Source organism: Chiloscyllium punctatum, chromosome 38 (genome assembly GCF_047496795.1).
Source record: "Chiloscyllium punctatum isolate Juve2018m chromosome 38, sChiPun1.3, whole genome shotgun sequence".
In the NCBI taxonomy this organism is placed as follows: Eukaryota; Metazoa; Chordata; class Chondrichthyes; order Orectolobiformes; family Hemiscylliidae; genus Chiloscyllium; species Chiloscyllium punctatum.
The window spans coordinates 24,154,657-24,178,371 of record NC_092776.1 but is presented as its reverse complement, the minus strand read 5'-3'; the positions used below and the strand labels follow the sequence as shown (position 1 = coordinate 24,178,371).

The following is a 23,715-nucleotide window of genomic DNA, read 5'->3' as shown; positions in this document are numbered from 1 at the left end:
CTTCGATAACCTAGGATGCAAACTCTTCAGATTTGATGTTTTATTCTACACTGAATGCTGAAAATTTTCTTCAGATATTTCCCTTTATCTATTTAAAAAACTAGCTACATTTCTCTTCTACCTTCTCCTTTACTCTGACAATGGTAGAAATCTTTTTAGTGTAAATAGATGCAAAGTACTCATTTTGCACCTCAGCTATGCCCTTTATCTCCTTTTTGATCACAAATCATCTCTGTTCTCCTCCAAATACCCTTGGACTACTTACATTTTATATACTTTTGACCTACCTGTAACCTTTGAAAGAACTGATCATACTGTTTTTCTTGAATGTCTCTCCTCAGTTATCCAGGCCTTGGCCAGTTTGATTCTATTTAACCAGTCACAGCTACAGAATCATCTTAAATGGCTTATTTTCCAATTCTCACTGTTACTTGTTAAGTGCCTCATAAATTTACATTTGACCCATTCCTAATTTTGTTCTATGTCATCCAAAAGCATATCAGATTCCATTATGTATACCGTCAATGCTCATCACTTCTTTTTAATGTTTCCATTGCATTTAATTTCGTTAAACTGCTTTTCCAGCGTCTAGTACTGGACAAGAAGTTGCCTCCAAGTAAATAAGGTCCAAAAGTCTACAACCAAATTAACTGCTTTCAGTCCCTGCTACAACCTCTGGTCCCTAGGCAATTTCTATCCATCTTCCAGTAATTTTCTGACACTGCAGCAGATGTCTGCAATTTTAATGTTCTACCTGACTGAGCTATATTGTCTTCATCACAAAGACTGTCTACTTCTAGATCATTGATATCACCTAACTCCAGCTTTGCCTCTGCATTGAGACTTTTTTGTTCATGCATTACCTAAAAAGGTAGAATATGCAAAATTATAGGAACAAGGCAACAGAATAGCACTTGGTGAAACACCCATTCAGAAAAAGTGATGCAGATATGATGTAATAACTGCAATGTGACAATTCTATAATTTTAAAATTCCTCATCCAGGTGTGCAATCTTTTTATTGGCTTGTGAATGCTTCCAGCTCTACAATTCTCCACAAGTCCCATGTCCCTCCTATTCTGGCTTTTATATTTCCCCAGTTTTGTTCACCCATGTTTAAACAGCTGTTTCTTCAATGGTCTTAGTACGATTTCGAAATCCCTTTTTAATTCCAACCTTAAGATGTCTTTTAAAAAAGTTTTCAGTCACCTATGCCAGTATCTCCTTATGTACCTTGCTATCACTTTTTGTCCTATAATGCTCCTCGGCAATTTTACTGTTAAAGATGTTATATTAATGCCAATACAAAGAAAAAAAAACAAATCTAATCAATACATAAACACATCCATTTTAATGAATTAGTAAATATTGACTTAACATTGTTAAAATTCACCTTCATACATTGAAAAAAATCAAGGCTGCAAAACTCGCACCTATTTATCAACTCACCAATATCTGTGCAACCTGGAGTTTCCAAACACTCTGCAACATGCCACCGGGGGGTTTCTATCAGCAATAAGGAGAAGGGCATTTGACAGATTGGGCAGTAGCCGTCATGGGCAGGCTTGGCCTTTGTGGGGATTTGTTTGCCTTCGGAGGCATTAGGGAATTCAACCTTGGACAATGGTATGCGTGCCGCTTGCTGCGGAGATGACTTGCTGGCATTTGATGCAGGAGAGGGCATTTCCTGACCAGGGGCTGCCCTCACGCCTCTCGGCGATTGATCAATGGACACCCTTTGAGAGTGGCGCCGTGATCTGGCTCCTTTAACCCGGCTCCTCAGCCGGGCAGACTTGCCCCCGCCTGCATGAGCACGGGGAGGACTACCGCCGGCTTCTGTGGTATTTGCAGGCCGCCTCCGTTTCCCGACGGACTGATAGCCCCAGATAGCCGCTTCCTCGGCGCTCATAGCGCAGCCGCGAGCGGGAAAGGAACGCCGAGCCGTTAAAACCCAGTGCTCGAGCTCCCCAAACCCTCCAACTCAGATCCGCAAATTCGACACCATTTCTCGCCGCAATTCAGCAACAACGAAAACAACAAAAAAAATATTGGGTTATGTTTGAGTTACGGTATGCATTTGTGGCAAATGTAGAGACACATATGATTTTAAACACAATTAAAGTTTAAGTGATGCGCGAGTAGCGTAGCGAATGTGGTGATCGGCGCCACTGTTCTTGACTTGCAGTCTACACGGTCGTTGCTATGGCGGGTGTCTCTGGAGCTCAGGCTCAACTGGAAGCCGCACTACTGGAAGCTGCTGGCCAAATCCAGAAAGAACAACTCATCCTTCAATATCTTGGAAAGATAGATGGCGGGGAGACCGAATTAAAAGCCCCTGAGTTTGCTGAAGGTAAAAAGTTCCCCTCTTTCTCCAGGACATCACAAAGGAAGGAAGCGATGAATCGGGCTTGCTGGTTTTTAAGAGGGTCGCCCTGTACCTGAATTGGAGCTTAAGTGGGGATATATGTCACAATCGTCTGGCAGTGTACTTTTCATATACTGGAGTCACATGGGACAGAAAAAAATAGAAAAATCATTTATTTTTCTTTAAAAGTATACTGGGCTTCCGTTGTTGAAAGTTTCCGTAAAGTTTTTCTTTGCAAGTTATCATGTTCCTGTCTGACATCAGACTAATTGAAATCAAATCTGTACGTCTTTGCATATATCTGTACAGATTTAAATTCATGGTCAGGAAACTTTAAAAGTAACATCATCCATGAATACCCTACGTTATTGCGAGATAATATGTTGCTTTTAAGGTTTCCTGTTCACCCAATGTCTCCGTGTATCTGTACAGATTGAAAAGAAGACGCACTGTTCCTTCTGCGCTTAGTCGTAAAATATTACACGCTGTATCTCTCGTCTTGTCCATTAACACTACATAACCTCTTCCTGTAAATGTGTCTGCGCAAAATGTGATAGCAGCATCAGTCGTCTGGTGCTTTGCGCAAAAGCTGCTAGTATCTGTTCCATATCACCCCCATGAGGGAGAGGGAAGAGACACCGAATAACAAATTCTGTAGAATTGACCTTAAAAGGTGAAACGTCACTAAACAGGGCGAGGAGGTTTTTCGTGGGAATTTAGCTGTAGTTTCATTTTATCTTAACTTCAATAAAGTATAAATTACTCTGTGTGCAAGTACTGTACTAATTCGCTTATTGTAGTATCTGGCTTCATTTTAACCTGTTCAGAAAATAACACTTTTTTTTTGTTTTTCCACACATTTGGCAGATGAGTCCAATTAGAGTTTACTCTGGCACAATTGCAAGAATGTCAAATTTCAAAGATCACAATAATTTATAGTACACAAAAATGAGTGCTAACTGATTAGCAAATTAACTCCTGAGTCATTGCCAAAATGAAAGCAACATGATTAGAATAGATTCCCTACAGTGTGGAAACAGGCCCTTTGGCCCAACAAGTCCACACCAACCCTCCGAACAGTAACCCACCCAAACCGATTTCCCTCTGACTATGGCACTATGGGCAATTGAACGTGGCCAATTCACCTGACCTACACATCTTTGGACTGTGGGAGGAAACCCACACAGAAACTGGGAGAATGTGCAAACTCCACACAGACAATTGCCCAAGGCTGCATTTGAACCTGTGACCCTGGTGCTGTGAGGCAGCAGTGTGAGCCATTGTGCCACCCCCATGAACTATTGGCTCTCTGAGCCTCTGGATGGCCTTGAGTCTGGTCTTGAGACTCTGGCTTTGGCTTTGGTTGCATATTGGACAGACCCCCTAACAACTAATTGTGCTGGTGTCATCTAGGCCACTTTTCCTCCATCAAACATTTTCCCAAGCCTAGACCCCAGCATTCCCTCTAATCTTATTTCCAGCTGCATAGATCTCTGAGATGTGTGTGCAGTAGTGACTTCCATCAATGCCATAATAAGTACATTGAGTGCTGTCCACGGAACCTTGGAGCAGTTGTGCATGGGGAAATATTGCTGAATACCCTAAACTCCAAGCCCTTCCCTCCGCCATTTGCTAAAACTTAAGTGACAGAGGTTCCCATTCTTGCTCCCTATAACAACTTTACCCCACTGAGGGAGCATTCAAGTGTGATGCAACCACACCTCGAACCTTGTTCAGGTGCACAATAAATACAGGCAATTCTTGGAAGAGGTTTTGAGTACTCATCCACTTCATAAACAGACACTGTATGCCATAATTAAAGTCAGATATCTGATGAAGAAAAATGTCATCAGAGTGTATCACCTTTGAGAAGGCCCAGTGTAAAGGTATAATTGCAGAATCTGAAGATGGACAGTCACTATCCAGGTTTGGAGGCTCCAAAGTATTCGGTGGTTCCTTGGAATTTGTAGTCCCCTCACTCACTCTGTCTAACATTTCTAATCTTATCTCCTGCCATATTCTTTTTACTCTGATAATTGTTCTTACCTCTAGTGAATATATCCATTATTTTTGTCAAAGCCAGCCGAGTCAACGTGCGGTCTGAATATCATGTTGTATAGCCTGTAAAGATACTATGGCTTGAAGAGGTGAATTTCATCCTTTTCTTTAATGAAGAAAGGTTGAGCTAGAGATGCCAATAAGTCTATTTGGCCACTACAGTAAAAGGTTTGTGAAGCCTTGGGCTTTTTAAAAACATTGGAACAATAGAAGCAACCTGTAGGTCAAGCACCTACAGAACCAGTATTTTTAGTTTTAGTTCTTCAGTAGCAGTTGCTGGGGTCTTGTAGCTGGGTTTGGAAGCTGCAGTACATCTTTCCCTGCTACTTTCTCTCAGTTTTCTTTTGATGTTTTCCTCCTAAACTGGAGAATTTCATGTCAGATAATCTATTTTACTGAATTTGCCTTTGCCTAGGGTGTGTTATGGGATTTTACTATATTGGAACACTTACTGTTTCGTAGTTAAATAATCCATTATTCTGTTAAGTTTTCCAATACAATTAAATTATTCCAATTTCTTCTTTCTTTTGTTGTATTTAACTATAGTGTATGAATGAAGTGTGTTTTGCTTCAAGACTGGTAGTTTGACCAATTGAATTGCATCTGAAATGCAATGCCTGGCACTTATCTTTTAAAATAAGAAAAAGTTAGGATCTAGGCTAACTTCATATATTTTGAGGGGGTTTGGTCTGGTGCGTGACAAGCCTCTTCGTCACTTAAAATTGTAGAATGTTTATTACTTGGAAGGACGCTGTATAGACTGTTGTGTCTGTTTCAGTTTTTTGCCAGAACAGTTCAGTTCTTCACACTCTGCCTTCTTTGCATAGCCCTACCTTTTTTCAATGATCAGACTCCCTTATAAAAGTCTCCACATACACTCTCAAACAGTGCCGTTGACATCCAATTCATTTATTTTGTAAAACTTATTTCCTCATGTTGTCTTTGATTCTTTTGTCAATTATCTTAAGTCAGTATTCTTTGGTTCTTAGTCTTTCCACCAAGGGAAATATGTCCCTCTCAATTGTTTCTGACGCCATGTGATTTGCACACTTTTAAATCTCCTGTCAACCTTTTGTTAAGGAAAGCAGCCCCTGAAATTGGACATAATTTTCCAGTTCAAATCCAAGCAATGATTTATCTTTTTAAAAAAGTATATTAACGTAAATCTTCAAGTGTACTGAGCATGGAAATCTGGACATGTTTGTATTGCACATCAGAACCCTGGTAAAGATATGATGTTTGCACATACATTGATTGCCTACAATATTTAAACTTCTAAGGGACTGATTTGTGTACTATGGACCCTCTGTAAAAGTCTCCAATGTTGAATTAAGTGTCAGATACTTGGGTAAGGTAACCAAGACTTAACTGCCAACTGATCCTGGAAATGTTAAGCTGATTTATTAGCTGGTCTAATTTTGTGACTCATAACTGATCTGAACATCACAACTGACTCCCTTGACCATTATTATTTGTCATATGAAAAGTAGCAGTGGTCCTAAGGTCATCTCCAGGGAACGCCACTGTTTGTTTCTCTCATCTGAAATATGGCTATTCACTACAAATCTCAGCTTTTGTTCTTTTAACTGTTGGGATTTCTACATTTATGCTTAAGGACTATAAGGAACTAGAATACCGAACTATAAGGGCAATCTAAATTAAAATGTTTTACCAAAGCGAGTCACTTTGTTTTTGGAAATGAAAGTCAAATGTGCCATGTGAGCTATGTCTCATCTGCCAATTATAATTAATCTTTAAGAGAGACCAGGTATAAGATCTATTGCTTAATTGCTGGACAAACTTGTTTCGGAAGAAATGGGGCCTACGTGCTGATGGGTACCTAGCAACACTAGCAATTTCAGTTTTCAAGAACATGTTGCTGTGTCAGTGGAAGGAACAGATTTCCAAAGCTTGCAGCAAGCAAAACTCTCCTGAGAAAAGTAAGAAGATACCTTAAAGTAGGACAGCTGAAAAGATATCACTCTCACTCTCACTCTCACTCTCACTCTCTCTCACACAATGAAGTTTTCCTGGAACCTGAGAAAGTTTCAAATATTTGTGTCTGACTATCTCATAAGCTGTGAAAGCTGAGCTATTATATGTATTCAAAGACCAAAGTTGAACTGAATTTCCATTTGAAGTGAAATCTAATCCAAGGTCTTTCCACCACTGTACAGTAGACAGTATTTCACCTTGTTGGTAGGAAACCATGGGAAAGCATTTCATTTTATCCTTTCTGTTAGGTCTCTTGGCATGCAGGAGTTTTTCCCCTTTTGTCTCTCTTTAAAAAACATATAATTGCTGCAAAAATGTATTATCTTGTTTGCCAGGTTAATGTGTTTGTTTGGGATTCAAGGGATTTAGTTTATTCCAGAATATAGTTTAGTTGCTAATCAGCTTTGCCACTTGTTTAAATAATGCATTTAGTTTATAGTTAAATTATATTTGAATTTATTAAATAAACTTGGTAAAAGTCTCCTTTATTCTAAATTGTAGCAAATTAAAAGGAAACAATTTGACCATTTTAGTAATTGAATCAGTAATTTACACTAATGGTACAGTTAATGGAGTAATAGGTCTTGATTACTAATAAAGTCTTCCCATCAGAGGTGTAAAGTAATTAATTCCCCCATACTTTTGTAGGTCTTTCAATCCCTCACTTTCAACTTTCCTTACTGGAGTATTACACGGCACGTCATTAAATATTTTTTGAAAGAATATATGCAATGGCTTCTCTTTCCACCACCTTACAAGCGTGGAGGGGAAAAAAACTGCCAGGAATGGTGGACCATATCACAGGACTATTGGGAGTCATGGATATTCTAATTTAACAGCCACATGTGATTAAAATTCATGCTTGAGTAGGACAGTCTACAAATTTAAGGTTGAAGAAGAGCTAAAAGCTCAGTTAGCCAAAGGTAATACAACTTCTTCACACAGAGGGTGGTCTGTTTATGTAACAATCTGCCAGAAGAAGTGGTAGATGCAGGTACAGTTGCAACATTTAAAAACATTTGGACAGGTATGTGAATGGGAAAGGTTTAGAGGGATGTGGGCCAAACACAGGTAAGTGGGACAAATTTAGTTTGGGAAATTTGGTCGGCATGGGTGAGTTGTACCAAAGGGTCTGTTTCCGTACTGTATGACTCTATATCTTGGGTTTCAGAATAATTGGAACACTATAGAGAAATCAAAGCGAATTCTTGAAAGCTGTGGCATCCTTTAGTTTGGGCACAGGAGAAGTAAATGAACCCTCAAGATCCTGTTAAGTTTGAAGAACATCTGCTGGATTTGGAACTTAGGTAATTGCAAATGATTGTGTTATGTTAGTAGTGCTTGTTTCATTTAATGCTTGTTTCGTTTAATCCTTGTTTAAAGATTTGAAATCTTGTGGGTTTGTTCTTGCAATTAATAGCTGGAGGTTCAAATTTCTCTTTAAATTGTTACCAGTCTCAATAGAGCTCATAAGTAAATTAATTAGCATTGAAGGTATACCTTGTTCGTGGTTACCTTAATTGTATGAAGCTGAAGCGATATTTGACTTTTATGTTTAAACGAATATGCTTCTTTGACACTTCACTTAAAGACATTTTGAAGTACATGAAGCAATGCTAAGTATATACAAGATATGCTGAACTTAGGAAAATATGCAGAAATTGCTAATAAAATAACTTAAGAAGTATATTGAGTAACTTTCTTACTGTTAGAATTCACAGTAAAATCAAAATCCTGATGAATCAAATCCCAGAAGATCCACCCACAAATTTGAGTTAAGCAGAGATTCGTGATAGCTGAGGAAGCCCCAGTCACTCAAGAAATGCATCTCTGTGTCAGTTGATATTCCTACAAACAAGGTATATATCAATAACAATATTCAGTTTCTTTTTTTTTCTTAAATGGGATATGGGCATCACTGCCAAGACCAACATTTGCCAATCCCAATTGCCTTTGAATTGAGTAGCTTGCTAAACTATTTCAGAGAGCAGTTGAGTTAAATGCTAATTGAAAACACAATAAAGCAGTAAACATGTGACAGAATATTTTTCCTAATTTGTTCACACCTTACAATGGCCTGACTTTGTAAAAGCCCAGAGCTTTGAATTGAAAATTGAGAGTTTGCTCCAGAAAAACTCCATAATCTTTATCTGCTTGACATTTTGTCTTGGGTGAGATGAATGCAGTCCACCATGTAAATGTTTTTGTGCTGCAACATGAAGCCCGGAAACATCTCCATAGCCTTTGTAACATGAGCTAGAGAAACAGGTGGGAGAGCAGTGGATCAGATTCTTCAGGGTCATTGGGCTTCTTTCTTAAAGATATAGTGCATCCATGAATGCATTGTCTACCAGTTCTGTTACACAGTCTACAGCTTTGTACATCTTTAGGTTTCCGTGGTTGCCTCTTCAGGTACTTCCATGTCAGTCTGTCTCTTGTGAGCAAAATAAAATCTCATCAGACTGATTGGTTATACCCTACTGCTCCTCGTTCACAGCTTCTTGTGTAATAACTTGCTTGAACTCAACCAAGATTGCAGTGGAGTAGAACACTTCAGCAGGAGCATGTCCCCTCCGTCCATTCTTTTACTTTTTTTTCCCTCTCTTTTGTTTTCCTTTCTCTCTCTTCTCGGCGATGTCCTGAACTCCATGTCTCAGTCCATACTCTAATTCAGTCTCTTGGCCTCAGTGCAGACCTGGCAAGGCATCCTTTTGGCCCATAGTGATGGTTTCCTGTCCAGCATAGCCATCTCTCACTGACCTTGAGTGGCAGTCTTTTAGCACTGTATGGCCTCAGCCTGGACTTCCAACCTAGAGTAGTTTCCTAACCAGAAAAGTGTAGAGGTGAAGCTTGGTGCGATCTGGAGTCAAAGCTTGGTGCTGAGTGGAGGTTAGGTGCCAGGTTGACTAGGTTGGAAAGACTGGGAGAAAGTGAGGACTGCAGATGCTGGAGATCAGAGTCGAGAGTGTGGTGCTGGAAAAGCACAGCAAGTCAGGCAGCATCCGAGGAGCAGGCGAATTGAAGTTTCGGGCATAAGCCCTTCAACTAAGTTGGAAAGACTGTTGTTCTGAACTTCTTATTTTTTTATTTTCTAATTTCTCTACTTTAACTGAAGAATCTGTATCTTCGTACCTTGCACCTATGGCACCGTAGATGGTGACTTATAAACTTTTCACTGTACACATTTGAGTACATGTGACAATAAAGCTTGGTCGAAATGTTCAGCAATTATGGTTTTGGTCACCATACTCTTTCATGCAAGTGGCTTCTGGAATATTTGTATTTTACTCTTTATCAATGGCCTTTATAAACTGAGAGATCACAATACTTGGAGTCGTGGGTTTTCACGTTTGTAGTCACTTATGATGTAATGGCTGGATCTTGGCCATGGTGTTGAGTGGCAAGGATGCCAGCTTCTTTTTTCTTGAAGCCAACAATGTTGGGGTGTATATGACAATTGAAGTAATAGTAATCTTCCCCTTTTTTTTCTTAATGTCACTTGTCCACTTACCCAGTTCACTGCTTTAAAGTGCTGAAGTTCATTTAGGCCCTTTTGTTTGCCTTGTACTGAATGGGTAATGTCAGAAATTACATCTGTGAAGCAATATAGCTCCTTAGACTTTTTGTATCACAAAAACTAGTGGCTTTTTGATTCCAAACATGTTGCAGACAAAGCAGTGATGCATTCCTTACCCCAGTTTCCATGATTACATTTAACCTTGAAACATCAGAGTGGTCTAGCAGAAGACCAGTTTCAAGTGCATTAAAAATATCTCTTCATATGTTCTTATTCAAGACCATTGTGGAGCCAAACAGCTGTAATTGCCACTGTTCACTCACCAGTTACTGTACAGAAGGCAATGTTGTGCCTTGTCTTGAATCAATGTAGCCATCCGTTACTAGGAACGACAGCTTTCTTACCTCACTGACTCAATTTTTCTGGAGAATTGTATTGGCAGTGGGAACGTTCTCTGCTCAGGCTGCCTTGAACTATGTTAGCAACATTTCAGCAACAGGATCGGCAGCTGTTCTCATCCTTCTCATGGTGAGAAAATTTGTTTGTCGTAGTGTTCCTAGATGATCATCTTGTCTTTCACAATGAGAGGCTCTCCCACTCAGCATGTGGTCTGATTTTCACTTTATGTCATGGTTTTTCACTTGTTGTGTCAACATTACTTTATATCTAACAGTACTTGTAACTTTCTCTTACATTTAACTTGACTTGCAGGCTTTCACATCTTGCACAGGAAAATCTCTAATGTCAAATGGTAACTTGCCCAGCACTCCCATGTTTTCACATTCTTGTGTGGTCAAACTCAGCTCTGAATGGTCAGCACAATCATATGACAAGTTTGTGTAATCCAGAGTTTCTGGTATAGAATTTTGCCTTGCCACTGGCATCACTCAATGGAATTTGCTGTTTTTTCCTGACAGGAATGGTCGACAGTTTCAACATAATTGCCATTTGTGTCATCTGAATTTAACTCATCACAGTTTCGTGCTGATTGTTTCTAATATGTTGATTATTTATAGAGATATATTTTAAAATTCTGAATTCCTTAAATATAGCCTTCATAGGTTTTTTGGATTTGAGTAAGACCCTATATTGCCTTTTACAAATGTTGTGGTTGATAGTTTGATGAAATTATGTCTGTGCTTTACTTAGCTGTAATTAATCACACTTTTGAGTTTACAACATATGCATTTACAAATATATGAAAATCACTTCATTTTCAAATCAATTTAACTAAATTCTTGCATGGTAAATGAGCAAAATTGAATTGATAGTTATGGTTTAGAATATCTTAAGTCAAGCACAACATAGTCTGATGACAAACACACGTTATCAGAATCACTGGTGTTTGAAATTATTAATATTTATACCTGCACAGCAAAATATTCATTATAATGGGAGAAGTTTGGATGGAACAATCTTAAATTTGAAAGCAGGAGTTCACTAATAGTTCCTAGTACTCGTGACAATATTATAGGGGCTCTATTTAATTTCACCTGTGGAATTTAGTCTTTCTTCTGTATTTATTATGTATTTATTATATAATGTATTATGTATTTATTATATAATGTGCTGTTTATAAGGCAATTGAATTAAACATAAAATCTAGCTGTATTTTGATGAGTCTTTTGTGTGTATTGTGCAAATAGTTTAACAATTACATGGCAATTCAAAAATAAGACAGTATTTAATGTTATCTCACTTGAATATTTAAAGTAATCCAAACATCACGGTTTTGTTTACACAGTTAAATGATGAGTGTTGGTTGCCTTGCTGTTATTCTTGCCCCACAAACAGGTCCATAATATTTTTGGACTGTTATTTTGGAAGTAAAGAAATTCTAGAAAACTAGTCATAAGAGTAGTATTTCTGTAAGATTATTTGTTTAGTTTCTGCATTGTACATTACCAACTGATTATACAATACTGATATGCAGCAAATCAAAAGGAGTATTGATGCTAGATTTGGAAAATGGAATTCCTCTAAATTGGTAATTTTTTTCACTTTTATATTGCTATTAAATCAACCTAGTCAATCAGCTATTAATTCATACCAGAAATACTAGCTTGGGCATGAGTTAAAAATAACTGTTTTCTCTTGTTGCTTGGCTCTGTATTAAAGCTGTCTAAAGCTCTGTTTATGGAGTGTGAATTGTCTATGCCCTGTATTTTGTTCTATGTATTAGAGTTGATGCATAACATGTAGATTGTGCATCATGGTTCACTTTCTAATAAAACTCTGCTGCTGTGTAAAAGTTTTATAATAATAAATGTCTTCTCTTCTCATTGTTATTACTCATTTATATTAGAACTCAAATTGAAAATTCAAGAAAATGTGTTAGAGTTGGTTTCCTGTGAGCCAAGAATTATTCATTCATAGGTATTCACATTCTAATGCATTACCTTATTATGGATAGTTTAGAAATTTGTGTGTAAATTTCTCATTGTTTGTTCACTACCAATAGTTTCTAATACTTAACTATTTCTATGACTTTATGTATTTTTGCTTCATTAAGTTTATCTTCATGCATTAACCATCTGTTACCTTAATGCAGTTTTTCAAAATGCTAGTTTGTATTATATCCATCAACTGTCTATCTGTGGGAGAAATTTGACTCTTATTTGATATTCTTTCTTCTCTGTCTTTCCAAATCTTTGCTTTATTTAGACCTTTCAAGAGGCATGCATATATTTTTCAGATTCCATGTTTTTATTGTCTACTTTAGAATTGTTATCCTGTGCTTTCTACTGTTAGACGTTTACAGGTCCCACGTTATGTTCTGAGTATTTTCTGTTTCATATCTGATAGTCAACATTTGATTTTTAAGATGTCATTTAGGTTATGTTTTTAAATATGCAGTACATTTTTAGCAGCCTGCATGCAAGTGCACATATGAAGATCTGCTGAATATTCTTTTGTGCAGATTTGGCTCTGTAGCATATATATTAACTGATATCATTCTGTGGTGTCTATCCACACTTATGGAACAAAATTAGTTTGCATTATTTCATAATTGTACTATTTGGTCTTTATTATTCCCACATTTTCTCCCCAATACTATAAGAAATATTGTGGTAACTGGACACATTCATAATATGCTGTAAATATGGAATGGCATCTAAAAATCCTGAGTACATTCTGAACTCAGTTGAATCTCCAGGTACAACTTCTGGACTCTACCGCAACTAATACTTCAGCTGTGATTGAAGCCATTAAATATTGTGGGTAGAAATTCTTGCAAAATCAGGAATTGCCACTTGCAGTATACAGCATTGTCACTCAAAAAGAGCATTAACAGTTAAGAAGTTCAGAAGCAGCCATAATGTCATTGAGGATGTAAGGAAGAAAATGAAATATGCACTCCTGTGGATGCCACAGCAAGCATAGTTTTGAATGGAGGCAAGAAACCAAGAGCAATGTGGAGGATGGTGAGGAAGAAAAGGGAGAAGATACGAGCAGTGCTGGGAGAAGGGGAGGAGCTGACATGGAGAAAGCTAAATGAGGGACACCGATCTAAATAAAGGAGGATAGGAGGTGACTTCGCAGTAACTAGCTGTACAGTTGACCTGTTATAAATCCCAATGTCCATACAAAATTAGTGATGGAAAATGAGAATGCTATTGGAGTTGATGCAAGAAGAACTGTGAATAGTGAAATAAATTGAACATCATGGCCAGAATTGCAGGCTAATCTAGAAACTCCAATGCAAAATATCAGATATTAATTATAAGCTTGTAAAGCATATAAGGATGATGTGGAGACGGTGATTGTAAGAGGTATATTTTATTCAACATATTGATACCTGATTCAGTACATATTTGAAAAGTGTGCTTGCCTCCCTTACATTGTCTGATTATTTTCAAACAACTACAATTTGTATGGCTGCTTTATTATCTCAGAATACTGAAGAGAGTTCTAATCAGACAAAAATAAGTGTGAGAATAAAAAGGATATTTTGAGAGCTGCTACAAGTTTAAGATTATTAAACTTCTTTCAGTACTGACATTTCCTGTCAGGAGTTGCATAAATGGTACTTACTGTCATGGCAACTTAATTTTGTTGTGCCTGCACGCATCCCTAAATGGCTACTTATCTCCATTCCGTAGATTGCTTCTCTCCAAATCCTTCATTGGGAATGCAGCATTTTCACTTGTGTCTCCAAACCTTGGGGTTTGCTGCTCTGCAGCAGTTAGTTCTGAAATTTTAAAATGATTTCTACATGTAAGCAAAACATAGTTTGCATTAAAGCTTTGATTTGAAGGTGTTGCATGTATTTATACCTGCATTTCTCTCCCCATCCATCTGCCTGCAATACCAGGTTCTGGGTTTGATGGAAATATCATCAGAATCTATTTTAATCCAAGAATAGCCATCCAGAAATTGTAGATATCCCAACTTATTTTGGAAGCTGGAGAGGATTATCTATCTGGATTAATATTTATTCTAGAGCTACTGCGTATTAAATAAGTTGAACTATTTTGTCTGAGTATACCTAGTTTCAGCAGTATATGTATTGGCAATGAAAATAAATAATTGAAAGCTTGTAAGCCTAATCAAACGTTTCTGGTTCAGGAGAGATGTTGAAGGAAATAGAATAATAAATTGCATTGAATCACATGGAAAGACTAAGGATATCAAAGAGGGTTACTCTCTCCGTCAGATGTGATAACTTCATTCAGGGCTGTTTTCATGTTGTAGATAAGACAAAAATAGGATGATGTTCGAGTAGAAAGAGGATTTTGTTGTGTAGTACAAGGATTCTGATTTGATTAGATTCCCTACAGTGTGGAAACAGGCTCTTTGCCCGAACAAGTCCACACTGACCCTCCGAAGAGTAATCCGCCCAGACTCATTTTACCCCTGACAAATTTACCTAACACTATATGGGCAGTTACCTGACCTGCGCATCCTTTGGAATTAGATTAGATTAGATTAGATTACTTACAGTGCGGAAACAGGCCCTTCGGCCCAACAAGTCCACACCGCCCTGCCGAAGCGCAACCCACCCATACCCCTACATCTACCCCTTACCTAACACTATGGGCAATTTAGCATGGCCAATTCACCTGACCTGCACATCTTTTGGACTGTGGGAGGAAACCGGAGCACCCGGAGGAAACCCACGCAGATATGGGGAGAATGTGCAAACTCCACACAGTCAGTCGCCTGAAGCGGGAATGGAACCCGGGTCTCTGGCGCTGTGAGGCAGCAGTGCTAACCACTGTGCCACCATGTCGCCCACAATGTGGGAGGAAACCAGGGCACCCAGTGGAAACCCACGCAGACACAGGGAGAATGTGCAAACTCCACACAGATGGTCGCCCGAGGCCAGAATCTAACCCGGGTCTCTGGCGCTGTGAGGCAGCAGTGCTAACCACTGAGTCACCGTGCCTCCCCTTCTAAAGCTGATCTGACCAGATAAAGCTGAGAATCATGCATGTCATTCATAAAGCAGGAGAGGTAAATTTTGAATCCTTCAGCTCTATTAGTGTTATGGGGTTGCTGGGGTTGGACATGTGGAATTTTCATAAGCATAACTAAATAGCTTCTGTTCCCTTCAGTCCAAGTAAAGAGAACAGTGTTATTGAATGATATATACATAAATATAGTTTTGCTGGTGAAAAACTGAACCTGTGTTTCTCTATTGTTTTGATATTTATATAAAATGTTAATTTTTTATTATTTTAAAACTGTAAATTTAAAAAAAAATTTTCAGGGCAACCTCTGATATTGATGAATGTCATATATTGACATTGTGCCAAAGGCATAACAATTATGCCAATAACTGAAAGTGTTGATTCTCTTAATTTTGTGAATTCATTCAAATTGATAATTCATGTATAAAGTATATTGAAGCTAATTCCACATCAAAAATCAAAATTTGATTACTTTCTATTGGGCAAAATACTCCAGAAAGATTCTGCCTTCAGGATAATGTTATACCTTGTGAATGTTTACAATTTTTTTAAGGAATAACATGACTTTTCAATCAATGTCAGCTGCCTTTGTAATCTAAGGGTCTGCATTTTACCAGGCCTCTGCTGGTGGACCAGTAGGCAGCAGACCTGGTAAATTGGCAAGGGGAAGGTAATAGGAGTGGAGCTCATTATCTGTCTGCCACCATAGATTTCCTAGCAGCAGCACCCCCATCAAACTGAAAGTAGAGTCCTTCGATGAGGTATTCCTTTATGTACTCTCCACTACCCCACTATGGCTCCTGGCTGCATGTGCCTGGCTTTGGCACATTCAAATTATTTTAAAAACTTGCCAAGGCTTTGAGTGTGAATCAATACCCTCTTCTTTGTCCTGCAACCTCTGCACTGACTCTCACAGCCCCCATTATCAGTTGTGTTGCCTAGCTTTAAGACCTGTAACTGGTTTGCCAGTTTTAACAGGCAGATGTAATCATCAATTGTACAACAGTCTCAGTGGCAACCTCTTAATTGCCTGCTACTGGTGAAATATTGCCCAGGTTCACGCTATCTGTTTTCGTGGTCTCTGGTTCTGCCATCAGACCTAGCAGCAGGACAATCAACAACCTCAGCTTTGATAAAAGTCTGGTTGTAGTATTTTAAGACTTGGACCCCTGACTGGTCTAAGTAATGTTTTGTTAATTCCGTCACCTTACTGAGTATTTTCAGTGTCAGCAAATGTAAATAGTCCCTTTTGATATTTCTTTACTTGCAGGTCTGGAATGGGTGAACACTGAAACTTCTCTCCTCCTACACAAAGACCTTTGTGGTAAAGTAGTGATATTGGATTTCTTCACTTACTGTTGCATCAACTGCATGCACTTGCTGCCAGACCTTCATGCTCTAGAAGAGAAGTACTCTGATAAAGGTATCAGTAACAACAAATTTAAATGGGAAAGGCTGGAAATCCTTATCAACTAAATATGTCGTATTGCTTGAAGCATTTTTCTTTAGAAGCTACTCACCCACGTTAGTGTCTATCCATAATATTTGTGAGCAAATGAAAACCTTTGGGTAATGTACAGCACAAAACATTAATAGGGCCAATATATGATGATTTTCATTTTTTATAGCTTTTATGACTTGTTTGTCCACAGTTTAAGTGGAATTTACTTTAAGTGGATTACTTTTACTATTTATGAACATATCTTGTGCTTGATTGAATTGAATTGAATTGAATTGAGCCTATTAAGTGACACTGGCATTCTTTGTTGATCATTTTTCTTCTTATAGCTGTATCGAAAAAGTTTGTTAAATAAAGGCTGCTTTCTATATCTGTCACTTTAAGTATAAAAAAATTAATGATACAGTTAGTTATTAAATTCAAATAAATCTCAAGTTTGTATATGCAAAAAATATGTTTGGGCCCCCGTTGTCATTATATCAGATTCTTATTTTCACTGGACTTACTACACAACAATAGCTTGTATTGATATACCACCTTCAACATCTCAAAGTGCTTCATGGTAGTACAATGGAACAAAATTTGACAGACCAAATTTTGGAAGAGTTGGGATTCCTTCATTAGCAATGAATTTGGACATTTTTGGGTAGTTGATTCCTAATAATGTGTTGTTGTGGAAATTTCTCCAGTCTTACTGATTTTAATTCAAAATTTCCTCGGCACTTTTCAGAGGGTTACTCTTCAGAGGGTCGCTGTGGACTTGTTGGGCCGAAAGGCCTGTTTCCACACTGTAGGGAATCTAATCTTATCTAAAATATTAGACCGTAATCTGCAATGGTCTTAAGATCCAATGTTTCTTATGAACGAAGTTGTCATTTACTGAAAGAATGCTCAGTATATGTGACTTTGGTACAAAATCCTTTGCGTGATTTCATTTTCAATTTCATCAGCTGCTTTGTTTTTAATCTACTCAGACAGGTTGCATCACTGCAGCTTATGATTATGTCTATTTCTATCAAAAGATTTAATTGAGTTGTTTTCAGTACCCAAAATAATGTATGGCGAAGCATTGCAACCTTTACTTTGTTCTCTGCAGTAGTTCTATTTATGCTTTTGTCAACACTTAGAACAAATCAGTTATTTGTTTTCCTGAGGTTATGAAATATATTTATTTCTATTTAACCATAGAATCATGGAATTAGTATAGCACAGAAGGAGACCATTGTATCCATTATGATTATCTACAAGAGCAACTCTCATACTCACGCCCCAGCTTTTACTCCATGGCCTTGCAAATCCTTTCCCTTCAGGTAATTTGCTTAAAGTCTTCGATCACATTATCAGGCAATACATTGTAAATCCCGACCACTTACTACATGAAAAGATCTTCATGTGTTTTTTTTTCACCAGTCACTTCAAATTGCTGTCCTCTAATTCTAGACTCTTCCATTATTGGAGTATTTTCTATCTGTTCAGACGCCCTCATGATTTTAAATGCCATTGTGAAATCTCCTCCTGACCATCTCTTGTCCAAGTAAAACAGTACCAATTTCTCTCCATATGACTAAAGAGCCCAATGACCTGGACTCATTGTTTATTAAACTTTTCTAATGCCTTTGTGCCCTTTTCAAGTGTGATTTCTGAGAATTACATTACTTCAATTGAGGCCAAACCAGCACTTTATCTTTGCTTTTGTACTCTATATCCCAACTTATGAAGCATAATATCCTGTTTGCTTTATTAAGTTCTTTTCCAACCTGCCCTGCCACTATTAATTATTTATACGTATTCACTCCACGGTTGTCAACTCCTGCATTTCCTTTAGAATTGTACTGTTTATTTTGTATTACCTCCTCATGGTTTTCGGATCAAAATGAAACTCTTAATACTTGTCTGCAGTAAAATTTATCTGTATGTCTGCCTCTTCCTTTAAACTGGTTATGACCTCTTGAAATGTATTGCTATCCCCTCACAGCTCTCAATACTTTCACATTTTATGTCATCTGAAAATTTTGACATTACACCTTCTGCACCAAAGTCTTTCATTAGCTTTGCATCATTGCAAATGATTCATATCTACTGCCCACATGCTGTGATTGGCATTTTAAGTTGTCATTTGCTGATGTGGAGGTGACCTGCTGTGTGTTCCTTTCTCTGGTGTTTTCCTTTGACAATAGGAAATCATAATTTTTCATATTTGTATTCTAGCATGTAGATTATGGCACCATACGCTCTAGCCATATGCAAACTTGTTAAGTCAATATGGCAAAAATTGAATCTCCCAAGTCTATGTTATTAATATGTATCAAAAAAAGGTCCTATCTCTGACCACTGTGGAATCCATTTGTACATCTTCCTTCATCTGAAAAGCAACCATTTACTACTGTTACCTGTCATTCCTTCAGTTCCATATTCAAACTGCCATTGTGCCTTTTATTCCAAGAGTTCTAACTTTGCTGACATGCCTGTTCTGTGACCCTTTATCAAGTGCCTCTGGAAAGTCTATGTAGACCATACAAAATCAATGTGACTTTCCCTGATTGCTTCCACATTTTTCCACCGATTGTTAATTTTCTCCCAAATTATCATTTCTAAATGCTATCCCACTGACTGATCAAAATTCTAATCACCATATCTGGGTGAATATTTTAAACTATCCTTTGTCATCTTTCTTGAGCAGTCTACAAATTTTGATGTGTTTAACCAAACCAATTTCTTTTAACACCCCTCCTCTGTTATCTGACTGGATGGGATTACACAATCTTGGCTCCAATCTTGTGTTTTATTATTTGCTTTTTTAGTGTTTGTTTGACATAGGAATCACAAGAATACAAAAAAAAATACAGTAAGTATTTGAATGACATATTACAATTTGAATGAGACCATACAGATCATCAGGTACATGAGCGTGTTTACATACCTCTTACTCTGTTAATTTACACACATCATTCTACTTCACATGAGCAATGAGAACACCTTCTTCGATGACTCTCCACTTATAGTCTGTCAAAGTTCAAAATTTTGACAGTGGTGTCAGTGTGTTACACATGATGTTCTTCAAAATTCTTCAAACACATTTCTCATGGGTGATTTCAATCTGCATATTGACTGGACAAATCAGATAACAAGAGCAACGTAGAAGATGAATTTATAATGTGCATCAGTGATTATTTCTTAGTTGAGCATGTTGCAGAACTTACCCAGCAGCAAGTTGTTTTCGATCTAGTAATGTGTAGTGAGGTAGGATTCATCAGCGATCTCATAGTTAATGATCTTCGAGAGGATACAGATCATAACATGGTAGAACTTCAAATTCAATTCTAAAGAAAGTCATTCAAATCTAGACCAGTGCCATCAGACTAAATTACAAAAATCACAGTGGTAGGAGGTGTAAAGAGATGTCTGAAGCAGACTGGAAGATAGACTGGGGGATGGTCAGCAGATGAGCAACGATAGACATTTAATAGACTTCATAAGGCATAACATGTAGCTAATGTGAATGTGTACCCTTAGAGGATGTGACTTGGGAATTTCTAACAGTGGACAGAGAAGTGGCAGACAATTTTAACCAATATTTTACATCAGTTTCCACAATGGGGAACACTGGAAATATTCCAAGGATGCCAGATAAGCAAGATACTAATGGAAGGAACTGTTCTATCACAACGGGTAAAGTATTTGATTAACTAATGGCACTTAAAGTGGACAAGTCTTCAGGACGTAATGGCCTGCATGCATAGGTTATAAATGTACTTGCTGCAGATTGGTGGAAGTACTGGTAGAGATATTCTCACTGGATTCCAAAAGGGAAACTGGTTATGTAACCGCTCTGTTCAAGAAGGGAGAGGTTGAAGAAAAAACAGGAAACTATAGGCCAGAGAGCCTCATATCTCTGGTTGGGAAATTGGTGGAGTCATTATCAAGGAACAAATAGGCTGTTTAGAAAAGCTTAATACAATCAAACAATCAACATAGTTTTATGAAAGACAAAACATGTTAGACAAATTCAGCACAGTTTTTTAAGCACACAAGCAGAATTGATAAAGTACGTTTACCCTTTTATTTGGATTTCCAGAAGGCATTTGATCAGAGTCACATTTTAAAAAAAAGGATTGTGTGGTATAGGGGGTAATGTATTAGCATGGATTGACTATTGGTTAACACAGAAGACAAAGAATCATAATTAATAGGCCTTTTTTTCAGATTGGAAAGAAGTAACTAGAAGTGCCACAGGATCTGTCCTTAAGCCTTCATTATTTCCTATCTATGTTAGCAATTTGAAGGAAGGGGTAAAGTTGTAGTATATCCAAATTGGATGATGGTGTAACAATAGGTGGGAGGGCATTTTGTGATAAGGAATTAAAGAATCTGCAATGAGATATAGATAGGTTGAGTGAGTGAGCAAAAACTTCGCACATAGAGTTTAATATGGAAAAGTATTTGGCCATGCACTTTGGCAGGATGTAGCAGAAGGCAGACTATTGTTTAAGTTGAGAGATACTCCAAAAAAAGTGCAGCATGGGGCATCTCTGTGTTCTTGTGCATGAAACACAAAATGTTAGCATTACAGCGCCGGAGGCCCGGGTTCAATTCCCGTCTCGGGTGGCTCTCTGTGTGGAGTTTGCACGTTCTCCCCGTGTCTGCGTGTTTCCTCCCATAGTCCAGGGACCTGCAGGTTAGGTGGATTGGCCAGGTTAAATTGTCCGTAGTGTTAGGTGAAGGGGGAAATGTGGGGGACTGGGTCTGGGTGGGTTGCGCTTCGGCGGGTCGGTGTGGACTTGTTGGGCCGAAGGGCCTGTTTCCACACTGTAAGTAATCTAATCTAATGTACAGCATGTATTGAAGAAGGCAAATTGAATTTTGCCTCTTATTGCAACAGGTTGGAGTTTGAAAATAGGAAAGTGTTGTGACACGGTACAGGGTGTTGATGTGGCTGTACCTGGAGTGCCATGTAAAACATGGTCCTGAAAGGGATATACTTGCATTAGAGGCAGTAAAAATAGATTCAAGAGGTTGATTTTCTTTTGTGTGGAGGGTTAAACAGGCTTAGCCTTTATTCATTAAGCTTAAGAAATATGAGGGGTGATCTTATTGTAACATAAAAGGCTCTGTGAGCTTGACAGGATAGAAGTAGAGAGGATGTTTCCACTCATGCAGGAATCTTGAACTATGAGATTTATTTAGAGAATTATGTTACTTATTAAACCAAAATGCAAAGGAATTCCCCCCCCCACCACACCAACCCCCACCCCTGCCCCCAATGATAGTGAATTATCTGGAATTCTCTAACTCAAAGTTGTGGAGACTACATCACTAAAAGTATTTAAACCAGAGTTAGATTTTTTAAAAAATATTGAGGAATTAAGAATTATATGGCACTGGCATAAGAGCGGGGTTAAGAGCTTGGGCAAACCAGCCATGATCTTATAGAATGATGGGGCAGGCTTGAAGGGTTGAATGGCCTATTCCTGCTCATATTCTTAGCCCAGTTAATTTTTGGTTATTAAAATCTACTTTATTGCCTTATTATTCTTCCTGTTCTCTAAAATTTGCTTACATATTTGATCCTCTGTCTCTTCCTGATTGTTTAGGGAGTGAATAACATAATCCAACAATGTGTTTGTCTCTTTTGTGCTTTTTACTTCTACTCAAATGGCTCCATTTGATATAATAACAGAAATTGCTGGAGAAATTCAGCAGTTCTAGCAGTATCTGCAAAACATTAACTCTGCTTTTTCACTACAGATGCTGCTAGACTGCCTAGTTTTTCCAGCAATTTCTGCTTTTGTTTCAGTTCTCCAGCATCTGCAGTTCATTGCTTCATTTTGACTTAACTTGTTGATCTTTCCAAGATAAAAAAGTCCTTGTCATTGCTTTTATTAATTCCTTCCTTCACTTCTAATCCCTCTGTCTTGCCTGAATGCCCTCTAACCAAGAATATTAGGGTGCCAATCCATCCCATCTTTCAGCCAAGTCCTGGTCATAGCTATGATGTCATAATATATGTGCATATCTATGTCCTCAGCTCGTCGCTCTTCTACCTCAGGCTCCTTGCATTCAAATATATTGCATTTTACCTTGCTAAATTCACTTCTTTATCTGGCCTACATTGTATCTGCCTTCCAGACTCATAACTTATGGCAAGGACACTTAGGTCTCTTTTCACATCTACATAAGATAATGACGGCTAACATGCAGGTGCAGCAAGATATTAAGAAGGCTAATAGAACGTTAGCCTTAACTACACAAAGATTTGACTATAGGAGTACGGAAGTTATTGCGTTAGATGTATAGAATCTTAATTAATACCTGGACTACTGTGTGCAGTTTTGTTCTCATTTTTTATTTATTCATAAGCTGTAGGCATGCTGGCTGGGTCAGCATTTGTTGCCCTTGAGAAGGTGAACTGCTGCAGTCCATGTGCTATAGGTAGACCCACAATTTTGACTCTACGATACTGAAGGAATTTTGCTATCCATTCAAGTCAGGGTAGTGAATACCTTGGAGGGGAACATGCAAGTGATGGTGTTCCCACATGTGTGTTGCCCTTGTCCTTCTAGATGGGAGTAGTCATGGGTTTACAGGACCTGTCTCAGGACTCTTGGGTGAATTTCTGATGTGCATCTGGTAAATGGTACACACTGCTGCTACTGAACCTTGTGGGTGGAGAGAGTGGATGTAGTCTCAATCGAGCAGGTAGCTTTTTCCTGGATGGTATTAAGCTTCTTGAGTGTTGTTGGAGCTGTACTCTTTCAGGCAAGTGGGAAGTATTTCATCACACTCCTGACTTGTGACTTGTAGATGATGGAAGGGCTTTGGTGAGTCAAGAGGTGGAGTTACTTATTTCCGGGATCTTACTACCACAAAGGAGTGCTGCAAAGTTTCAGCAGATTTGTTTCAAGATTTCG

The 23,715-nt window shown here is 38.2% G+C and overlaps 2 protein-coding genes across 7 annotated transcripts in view; one reads left to right on the top strand and one right to left on the bottom strand.

Annotated features, from left to right (window-relative positions):
- The window catches only part of dclre1a (DNA cross-link repair 1A (PSO2 homolog, S. cerevisiae)), a 72,645-nt gene extending 70,676 nt beyond the window's left edge, over window positions 1-1,969 (bottom strand). The window contains exon 1 of the mRNA XM_072557372.1: window positions 1,449-1,969. Coding sequence (XP_072413473.1) covers window positions 1,449-1,908 — 460 coding nt within the window. The 5' untranslated portion in view covers window positions 1,909-1,969. The remainder of the gene's footprint in view (window positions 1-1,448) is intronic.
- A 67-nt stretch (window positions 1,970-2,036) lies between these two features.
- nhlrc2 (NHL repeat containing 2) overlaps window positions 2,037-23,715 on the top strand; it is a 93,267-nt gene continuing 71,588 nt past the window's right edge. For 2 of the 6 annotated variants that reach the window (XM_072557376.1, XM_072557375.1), the window contains exons 1-2: window positions 2,037-2,349; window positions 16,619-16,771. In XM_072557376.1, coding sequence (XP_072413477.1) covers window positions 2,202-2,349; window positions 16,619-16,771 — 301 coding nt within the window. In that variant the 5' untranslated portion in view covers window positions 2,037-2,201. Of the gene's footprint in view, window positions 2,350-7,588; window positions 7,725-8,129; window positions 8,277-16,618; window positions 16,772-23,715 lie in introns of all 6 variants that reach the window. The other 4 variants (XM_072557379.1, XM_072557380.1, XM_072557377.1 and 1 more) reach the window with 4 other exon arrangements.